Raw genomic sequence first — 11,188 nt, 5'->3', positions numbered from 1 at the left:
AAGACATAATTAGAATTTTTGTAAAAGATGATATTTTTTTAAAACTTGTGTTTAATGAACATGCCGACAATTATTAATATAATTTGAAAAATGAAAATTATTTCCCAACACTTTCAATGGTAATTTTTTAACTCATAAATTTAGACAAATGCGCACGATAATTGTCTAACACTTAAATCCATCCAAGACCAACGACAAACATATGTATTTTTACATACAGAACTGAGCTTTATATATTAGATTTATATATATGGTGGATTAGAAATGGAAATATTTAATTGATCAGGAAAAAAGCACACAAAATAAATTATGTTAATTTGTTATCGATCGTCTGCAACCGTATTCACAGGCTCCAAAAAATGGATTTTTACGTCATCTATCTATCTATTTATCTATCTATCAATATACTACTAAAACTCAAGTTTGTTTACATGTTTGTATATTTATGTTTGTCTGAGAAAATCTACACTATGTGTATAGCTATAAAATACGTATTTATGTATATAATAATGTTCGTTTTTACCTAACTGTTAATCTAACATTTATTTAAAGACGTTTATTAATGTATTGATGTATTCATTGGTAGAAACACCATTATGATAGATGTTTAGTAAAGGTTTGCAGTAGATAATATAGTGACCCTCGCTGTTTTAAAATAATTTAAAGAAAATCATTTCTTTTCTTATTAGTGCGGTTTTATTAAAGCTAGTTAAGTATGTAAAGTATATAACGGACAGGTTGAGAGAGAGAGAGAGAGTGATAGCGTTTATAGGCTTTTATATTTTAGTTACAAATCCAAAGGCGTACAGGAGATGGGGGAAGGGACGATTACTGGCGGTTAACTAAATGTGCTTACCTATGCCATTTTTTATGCGTTTTCAAATAAACAAAATATTTCAGCGTTATCAAAACAGCAGGCCCAACACCTGGAACTACTCTCGCCGAGGGCCAGTACACAGTCACTTACACGGCGAAAGACAGTGAGGGCGTTCAAGTTACATGTTCGTTTTCATTCACTGTCGTAGGTATGCTATCTGTTAATCAATACGAATATTGTATAGGAGAAAATATGTTTTTAAGGGTTTAAGGGTTCGGTCGCATATTCGAACAGGTGTATGATTATTTGAAATCTCGTATTGCTAAATTGAATTTGGGCGTCTAAGGTTGTATAGATCAGACTTAATTAAGTAGTTATTTGTATCGGCAATACGGGAGCAGCTTTCATTATTATTTTGATCGAAGAATATGTAGAGTTACAAAGAGATGTATGGATATATATATATATATATATATATATATATATATATATATATATATATATATATATATATATATATATATATATATATATATAATCAGTACGCAGGTGTTCAAAGGACTTCACAAGCACTAGCAATGGCATCGTGTTGTGTCAACCGACCGATTACCCCAATATTTATGGCAGCGAATGCTTCTACGTCTGTAATGATGGCTATGAACTGGTGGGTGTTTCACGATTAGAGTGTGGCATCAATCAGGATTGGAGTGCTTCCAAACCTGCATGCATGGGTAAGAACAATAATTTTTACTTGCACAAATTCTATGCCTTTTACTGCTAAAACCTGATTTAAATAACGGGCAATATTCTGCTCACTTTCTGAAAATTAATAATTTCATAATGATGCTCACGTCTTTTCTTTTTACTTTCTTGTATATACGAAGTATAGAGAAAGTCTTGTAATCGTGCAAAAAAAAATTCATATATAAGTATTTTATCAAAATCGTAGATCTTGATCAACTTTTAAGGGATTTCCGATAACCGGAAGTGGTACTTTTTCTACTTTGAATTTTTCAAAAGCCTATAACTTGAGTACTATTTCAGATAGATAAATGCAATTTCACATGTAAGTAAAAGATATAATTTTCTACTACCTGTCAAATTTTGAGTAATTTCCGTTTACCGGAAGTACTAATTTACGCTATTTCCGATTTCTCAAAAAACCCATTTAAATTTATAAAGTACTAATAATATTGCGCACTATCATGCACATTTTTTGTTTTGGCGTTCGCTTGGTGCGTAATCCTTTTTTATGAGATTCTATTCTATTTTTAAAAGTTTAAGTATTTAAAAATCATGTCTATATTCCAAGTTATATAAGAATATTCGAGAAAGTTTAGGGGAGATCACTCCCGGTTTATTTAATTTAATTTTTTAATTTTTTTAAAAATCTTATTTTCAAAATACTATGAATTATGTTGTAGGCCTAATTGGAAGACGATTGATGGCAGTGTAATGTTCGGCCGTAGTCTATATCTTGGGATAATTAACTTAGTAGCTTATTGAAAAATTAAACTAATTTAAAATATTTTTATGATTTTTAGATATGCTCTTTACTCTGGTGTGTTCACAATTTTTTTTTTTACTTGTATGTATAAAATTCAAAAATCTCACCTGACTTAGCTATATCATGTGGAAGCCCACCTAGCGTACCAAACGGCAATTTAAACTGTACGGCTAACACTTATTCATCCACTTGCGTGTTATCGTGCTCTGATGGGTATCAAGTAGATGCTGATTTCACAGTCCGATGCCAGGCCAATAAAAACTGGACTACACCTGGGAAATGTTTAGGTATAAGATGATAGCAATAGCAATGATTAATTATTTAAATTTAAATAAACAAAGGGTATAACATAACACTTAGATTAAAGGTATACGGTCTAACAATTTTCTTAAATTTTGTCCTATAAGTTTGGCTTTGGAGACTAGTGCAAATTTTGCTAATATCTCTGATGGTGGTCGATTCTAATATTTCGAAAACAAAATGCTGGTATTTAGAATTAATTATATGAACTTAAACCTTATAAAGAATAAGTAGCATGCGATAGTCTCTAATGTATTTTACTTCACTTTGTTACAAATTAAATTTATTATTAAAACCAATTTATTCATGTGTTTTTCTTATGTTGAAGTGGTGGGGTTGGGAGGATTATGTTATATAATATGAAGCTCAGAGTCTAGTGAATTATCTTACAGCGGTTGTTGAGGTAAAGCGCTTCAAAAAATGTACGTATTTGTGTTAGTTCAATCTAATTACAACTAGTTAAAAATATTTACCTAATATTTTTTTAAAATGTTGTCATGTTTAATGTAGATGTTGAGCCGCCTACAATCAACTGTCTACCAAACATTCACGTCCACGCTGGGCCCATGTTATCTGAAGTCAATGTTAGTTTACCCCTACCAAACACAACCGACAACTCTGGTGCCGATCTGGTGATTTCCAGTGATCTTCAGCCAGGTTCTTTGTTTGCTGTTGGCGACACACCCGTTATATACACAGCCATTGATGATGCCAACAATATTGGAAGGTGTGTCACATTGGTCAGTGTTACAGGTCAGTTTAATATTTGTTACCTATTTGTTTTAACTCTCTGTGTTTATCTGGTAATTAACATAACATTATAATAACAAAATAAAAGGTAGAGCGCTGAACAACTATTCTAAAATACGTATGATACGGACTTTAATATAGCCGACTCTGATTAATACCAAACTCTCTTTAGGGAAAATTAAGACGGATGAGCAAAACTAACGTCACTAACTGTTCATATGCCGTGAAATAAAATTGGTGAACGCCTTTTCATTTGTCAAAATGTCCGAAAGACAAACTTTTCTGTTTTACATAAATTAATATCTTTTTGAAACATAAATTATTTTTTACTCAACAGAATGAGAATAAACAAGCGTAACATTAAAGCTAGTTTATATGGAAGTTTTATGTTTGTATTCTATTTTAAATTTGGATTTAAAAAAAATTATATAACTAAAATCCGCAATTCGACCTGAAACTGGAACATTTTGCTTTTGGTTGATTTTTTGTCTCGTGAAATCATTAATATTGTAACTACTTTAGCGTATATTTTAAATTACCAAGCATTATATGAATGTTTTGAGTTGGATTTTTAAAAATTAAAAAACTAGTTTGCCTATTTAAGTTATAACAGTATTTATTTAAATTGTCAATATAAACATTAAATTTAAAACATAATTTGAAAACATTATATTAAATACTCATTGTGATTTATTTTTTATAACACTTGTTTTTAGTAATCTTTTTCTTTGAATTTTTGAAATAGAAAATGAATAAATTGTTTAAAACATTTTAAATCATCTTAGTAAAACGGTGCTCAAACTACACTGCTATACCGAATTCTATCACCACTTGTTCCCATGGCAACGCTTATGGCTCCGTATGCACAACAACGTGTAACCAAGGTTACGAGATAGAATCAGCGACAACACAGACGTGTTTAGAAGATCAGACATGGAGCGGTGTAACGCCGGTTTGTAAACGTAAGTAATACGCAATACTTTGTGCTGGCTAAGTAACATCTAAGTTATAAAACTGAATTGGCTATTGTTAAACACGAGATAAATGGCCCGTTGAGGGAGAAAAACAACGGGCGCTAGTTTGATAGTGTTGTCTATTTCTCTATATCAAAACCAAAATCACCACCTCAACTTCAAATTTAACCGGAAACGAAATTGTCATTGAAAACGGATTTGTATCCAGAATCGTATTTATGCTTGATCTACACGTAGTTACTGCACATTTGTACTAAGTATAGTCGTAGTCATACCCCTCAACCATGCACCTAAGCTCAATTATGACAAAAGTCGCATTTGGAATGTATGTAGAAATATACTTTTACCAGTGTCCGCCCCCTCCTCAGAATTTTTAGTATTTCTTAAAAAGTTAAAATATAAAATAAGCTCTAAATGTTTTGTGTTCTAGCAAGGGTTTGCGGTGCTCTGCCAGTGGTCGCCAACGGGAACCTAGTGTGCCCCAACGGACAAACTTTTCAATCGATCTGCCATCTTAACTGTGGCCCAGGCTTCAAGGCCCTAACCCCTTTAACCGTTACATGTGACATCAGCATACAATGGACCCCACCAGGGACATGTCTAGGTATACAGAACTGTTTGTGAAGATTTAATTGAAACAGAAACGTTTTTGTCATAATATTTAATGAACGATTTAGGATCTGATCACGCTATACAAATATCTAAATTGTTTTATATAACATAGGTTCTTTAACAGAATTTTAAAATGACGTATCTTAATAAATCGTTTTAAAAACTTGACTAGAATACAAGGATACTACATTACATAATAAAAATAGGGATCTTTAACCAAAGCAGTATAAATCGATATCGGTAAACTATATATATATATATATATATATATATATATATATATATATATATATATATATATATATATATATATATAAATATATATATGTATATAGTATTTATATTATATAGTATTTATATTATTTATATATACATATATATATATATATATATATATATATATATATATATATATATATATATATATATATATATATATATATATACATCCAGCTTTAATGTTTAATGAGTGTTGTATAAAAACAATATCCTAACACAACTTGCACAACTCACTAAAATATAAAACCAGAACTAACATTGCAGATATTGAACCGCCCGTTTTCCCCAACGGATGCCAAGCTGACTTTGAAGTGTTTGCCGCCAAACTTGGAGAAAACACGCACGTTACATATCAGTACCCTAACGTAACAGACAACTCAGGTTTAAGCGTCATACTAGTCAGCGCTCCTCCATCTGGTTCAAGTTTTAACAATGGCACCACAACAGTAAACATCACAGCTAAAGACGAGACAGGAAACTTGGCATCGTGTACCTTTGATATCATTGTGAAGAGTAAGTCCAATACTTACATTATTTGTCTGAACAAAAATATTGATAAAAATCGTTATGTATGTAGATTTTTTTTCGCATCGATTAAAAAAAATTAATTACAAATCTCTGTCGTGGCTAGGTAAATCATGCCCAACCCCTCATCTCGATAACACAGAGACCATCGTCTACAACTGTACAAGAGGATACGTGTATGGGGCGGAGTGTACGTTGTCGTGTTCTAAAGGAACGCCGGTCATTGGGTCACCAAAAATTACGTGTGATGTAGAAGGATCTCAAACTGATGTCCAATGGGTTTGGTCAGGAAATAGTAAACCCCACTGTATATGTAGGTTATTTATGTATTTACGTCAATGCTTTTATCATTCACTAATAGTCTATTGATTTACTGATAAGTTATATTTCTATTATATGTAACGTATTTATAATTGGATTGTGTGACTGTAATACGTGGTAGGCAATTGAATTCATTAGTTATTTATTTAATAACTGATTTTTAAAATATTAGCTTTAATATAATTATTAAGATACATTACATTTTTATGATAAAGATTGGACATGCAATTCAATGAATACTTGAATATTCCATACAATTTAGCACATGCTTGTAGCGTTCTGCCCATCCCAGCGAACGGTGCCATGAGCTGTGAGAAGTTGAGTCCAGCCGGTGAAGTCTGTGCCATCATGTGCAGCACAAACTTCACTTACCCGGCCTCAGCGCCGGAGCAGTACATCTGTTTCCCGTCTAACGGGCTCTGGAGCCCGTACTCATTTGTGCCAGACTGTAATGGTTAGTATGGAGTGTGTGACTTAAGTACATATGTAGGTGGTTTCAGATAGTTTTTAACTATTATAACAATAACAAAGCTAATAAAAAACACAAAAACCACATTTTAAAAATTATTTTCTAAACTTTGATGTTTTTGTTTTATAGAACAATTTGACATTACGCTATTTCCAAATTGTGTCTACTTATAGTATGCTATAATACGAAATCCTTAAATTCGTAATGCTAGCTTATTTTATTTTGGAAGCTATTGTGGGAAAACAATGTCTAAAACTATTATATCATTGCGGCATAGTTCGTATTGAACCTGGAGTGCTCATCACAAAACCAAGCGCCCATTTTTATTCTGGAACTTGCAAGAGTAACAGCAGTGAGATTGAGGAGAATTTCAATCAAATAATGTCCAGTCTGGGTCTACAGGATGCTTGTGATAACCAGTGCACAATCAATAAAGTTGAAGTCACTTGCGGTTCTGTGACAAATGCCAGAAGGAAAAAGCGAGCACGGATGCCATATGAATACACGGTACACTGTTATGTTAAAATATTCGCGTCAAGCCAAAGTAAGATTTCAGTTCTAGGTTTTACCATAATCATTTTTGCTTCTAAAATGCATCGTATAGTATAGTATTTTATATTAAAAAAAAAAAACATGAATTATTAAAATGAAAATCAATTTCTTGAGGTATATCTACGTTCTCGCGATTGAAAAAATGATCTCCAGTGTAAACTTCTTTGCAGTATTATCGAAAACTTGCCAGAATACATTTCTTTCTAAATATGACATATACCAGTTGAATGATCATATCCATTATTTAATTTATTGTATAAACTTTTTTTACTATGTGATTACTTTTAGATCTCACCTGTTATTTCATTTGGTAAACTGAATGCCACATCACCTGTCAGCTACTTTAATCATCTGGTCAATTCTGTGAGTGAGCATTTGATGAACTTGTCTCTCGCTGGGAAATTTCAAATGCCCGGAATTGGAACATTCTACTCATTTAGCCGTGGTGGGAGAACATATTCATGTCAACCAGGCATGAAGTTCATTCCAAGAACAATGGCGTGCGGTGAGTTTTTGTTATTAGAGCCTCGTAAACTGTCATGGACTGTTGGTTCTAGGCTTACCTTTATTTCATTACAATCTTACAGATTAAACGGTAAATTTATGATTTTTTTCTATGGTTACAATATTTTACTTTAGTGTGTGATAAATGGATAGAGGGGAGTGGGTCAGAGGCGTAGCTAGGGGGGGGGGGCGGGGTGAGGACAGCACCGGGTGACACCATTTACGGGGGTGACACCAAGGCAAAAATAGCAAAATATATAGAGAAAAACTTGAGGGGGGGGTGCAAATCGAAAACTTGAGAGGGGGGTGCAAATCGAAAGTCTGAAGGGGGGTGGGTGCAAATCGAAAATTTGTCACCTCTGGGGGTGACACCATTTAGTGCCGCACCGGGTGACACCCGACCTCGCTACGCCACTGGAGTGGGTTACGAATCGAACACTCTCAATTGATGTAAAGGTAACCAAGAACAAATAAGCACAGTCGCAACCATATCTAAAAGTTTTACAAACTGAACTTAATTTCATGGTTGATTTTTATTTGTAATCTGTTCGTAACCAAATGCTAAGCACATAATTAGGTTGGGTAACTTCTACGTTGCTATTTTAGTTTAAGTTATGTAGTTGCTAATGTCATTTAAACCAAATGTGTATATTTAAGACTTAAATTTTTATGTACAAGAATATTAACAACTGGTTGCTACTACGGCAAAAATAATTAAATATTGCCTCAAAGTAATAATAACCAATATCTTTAAAACCTATAACTGATAACAAACTATCTTAAACGCACGTGGTGATTTTAATTGTTTAGATTTTTAAATTAACTACAACATAGTTTAAGTACTGCAACAATGTATAATTGAATTGAATTCTTACGCACCAAAGCTGGGTGTGGTCCAGGCCACATGTATAGCAACCTGACCAGCCGCTGTGTCGCCTGTTCATCAGGGACATACCAGGACAAGGACATATCTTTCAGCTGCAGCCCATGTCCTAGCGGCTCTTCCACCAAGCGCCCAATGTCAACGTCCTTGAACCAATGTGAAGGTATATCTTGTCATTTCCGCTTCTCAAAATTTTAAATTTTTAATTACACTTCAAATATTTTTCAAAGTTTTTACGAGGTTAAATTTATTTTGTAAGCTTGAAAATAACTTTCCAAACTTAATTTCTAATTAATCATCAATAGATATATGCAGACCTGGAACATTCTCAGCCTCAGGGATTCAGCCTTGTGATCTGTGCCCTGTGGGAACGTACCAATCAAGTTACGGAATGAAATCTTGTACCTCTTGTCCTTTTGAAATGTTCACCTCACTACCCGGGAAAGAATCCGAGGAGGAATGCCAATGTAAACACAAACCGTTTTCATGGTTTAAATTCCAATATAGAATTTAAAAAAAAATAGAGTAACACATTAATTATACGCAAGAATATTATAGAAATTTAAACACGTGTATTTATATTTTTGAATTTCGAAATAATTTAGCCATGTTTACTATTTAAAAGCAGTTAGACTAAATTGAAGTAGTTGTAAAATCTCATGTGACATTAATTTTTTTATTCGATGCACTATTTCAAAATTAGTCTTCGATGTGAGAATCACAGACTTCAGTCCACGACCAATCATTCACCTTTCTGACCCAACATTGATGACCTTCACTTTCATGTCTTGGTTCTCGTCGGTTTCCACTTCAGAAATATCGACCTTGACATTCTCAATTGGAAGTGACCCCACTGAAGACGCTTTCCTGGCTTTCGATACAATACGAATACTCATCAAGCCAGGGGAGATAAACAGGTTTAGTAAGCTCAGGTAAATTTTATCACGATTATCTGTCCTATTTATCTGTGTAAAAACTATACCCAACTAGGAAATTGTAAGCTCTTACCTTATAACTAGTGTTGTTTATTCCCGAATTAGTCAAAAGTTAACTTTAACTGTTACATTTTTGTCCGCTGCTCATGAATATATATATATATATATATATATATATATATATATATATATATATATATATATATATATATATATATATAAACACATTATATGACGTAAAGCTTAAAATATTACCAATTTTCAATGTCGTTATTGGATTCGTGTTGATTCCAGAACATGGAATCATTTGGCTCTAGAATATAACAATGGTAACGTAACATTGTTCCTAAATGGAGAAGAGACTGACAGTAGTAGAGGGCATCTAGCACCCACCAATAACGATATCTACTTTCGCAGTTCTGAAAACATACACGGTACTTACTATGTAATCATTGCTACAATATCAAAATTTAACCTGTGAAGTTTTTATATTCCAATCAAATAGTTCATTCACTATGTATGTAATAAAGTGTATTTACTAAATTATAGTTGTTTTTTTTAATAAAATAACAAATACAGCAATCTTGGCAACTGGAATTCAGATGACCAGAAAGCTATACACTAGATCTGAGCTAATCGGACTAGGTACATCGTGCTCAAGACGGGTGGAAGAAAACCTCTTAGTTACCTCATCAAATTTTGTTATTTTATCCACTTCAACGTGTAACGGTAATTAGACTTTTTCTTAGTTAATTATCCAGGTAGCGTGAATAAATAAAAACAAAATAGATGGTAAGGTTAAGTATGTTAGGGATACTTAAACTAAAATGAAAGTGCATGTTTGGAATAAGGTTTTTTTCAGGCATCTCTTCGGGGATGGGGTAGACATTGCCAAACCAAAGCATGCTGCTTCCCTCCCACTACAATCCACCACACCCTCTACCTCCGAACGAAATAGAATCATTTTTAAAAATAGAAAATATGTACTGTGAACCCCCCTCCTTTCAGAACATCCCGAAAATGTATGTACGCTCCCCCCCCCCCACCCCCTTTCCTCCAGGTGCCCTACCTTTCTTAAAATAAAACACTGATTATAATATGGGCGAGTTTATTTTTCTACCTATATGACTTAAAGTAAACATTGTGAATTCTACTGAAAAGCAAAAGGATGCTTTAGATTTGTTACTTAAAAAACATTTTTTTTTAAACTTTTCTGGAAGCAGCTATCGACTACTGCAAAGAAGACCCCTGTGGCCAACACGGAGCGTGCGTGAGTGGAGCGGTCAGTTTTATATGTGTATGTGATTCGCTGTGGTCAGGGAAAACTTGCCAGACCCCTCCAGACTTCTGTGCCGGCAACTTGTGTGGGGAGGGATCGACATGTGTCAATCAACCGCAGCATTTGAACTTCTCTTGCTTATGCTCGCCAGGTTTCACTGGCGCCTTTTGTACGGAGGCCAAGTGTAAGTCCAGTAGATTAATCTTAAGTCAAAATTGGCCACTGCACAAAAGATTCATAGTATTTAGTTTGTATGTCTTGTTGTTTTATATCAACACTTACATCAATAATGGAAGCTGATCATTGATGTAAGTGTTGATTTTGTTTTTAAATTGCATCCTTTAAATAAAACGCCAAACGCATTTTTTAACTTGATTTAATGATCACTTGATTGGTTTGTTCAGAAAAAAAGAACAACAAATTAAAAACAAAAAGAAGATAATGTGTGGAAACAATAACTAGTTCCATCATTTAATAGTTA

General features: G+C 33.3%; 1 protein-coding gene across 1 annotated transcript; it reads left to right on the top strand.

Annotated features, from left to right (window-relative positions):
• Window positions 1–596: 596 nt before the first annotated feature.
• On the top strand, window positions 597–9,429 carry LOC131933020 (sushi, von Willebrand factor type A, EGF and pentraxin domain-containing protein 1-like). Its single transcript, XM_059289878.1, has 15 exons — window positions 597–610; window positions 901–1,025; window positions 1,360–1,548; window positions 2,441–2,611; window positions 3,135–3,377; window positions 4,160–4,336; window positions 4,779–4,952; window positions 5,504–5,752; window positions 5,871–6,077; window positions 6,348–6,539; window positions 6,832–7,061; window positions 7,395–7,611; window positions 8,495–8,656; window positions 8,799–8,960; window positions 9,197–9,429. Exons 1-15 carry the CDS (start codon window positions 597–599, stop codon window positions 9,427–9,429), a joined length of 2,745 nt encoding a protein of 914 aa, XP_059145861.1.
• Window positions 9,430–11,188: the final 1,759 nt, after the last annotated feature.

This window comes from Physella acuta, unplaced genomic scaffold (genome assembly GCF_028476545.2).
Source record: "Physella acuta isolate Inbredline_101_S28 unplaced genomic scaffold, ASM2847654v3 ptg002344l, whole genome shotgun sequence".
In the NCBI taxonomy this organism is placed as follows: domain Eukaryota; kingdom Metazoa; phylum Mollusca; class Gastropoda; family Physidae; genus Physella; species Physella acuta.
This window is presented reverse-complemented; position numbering and strand designations above follow the sequence as displayed.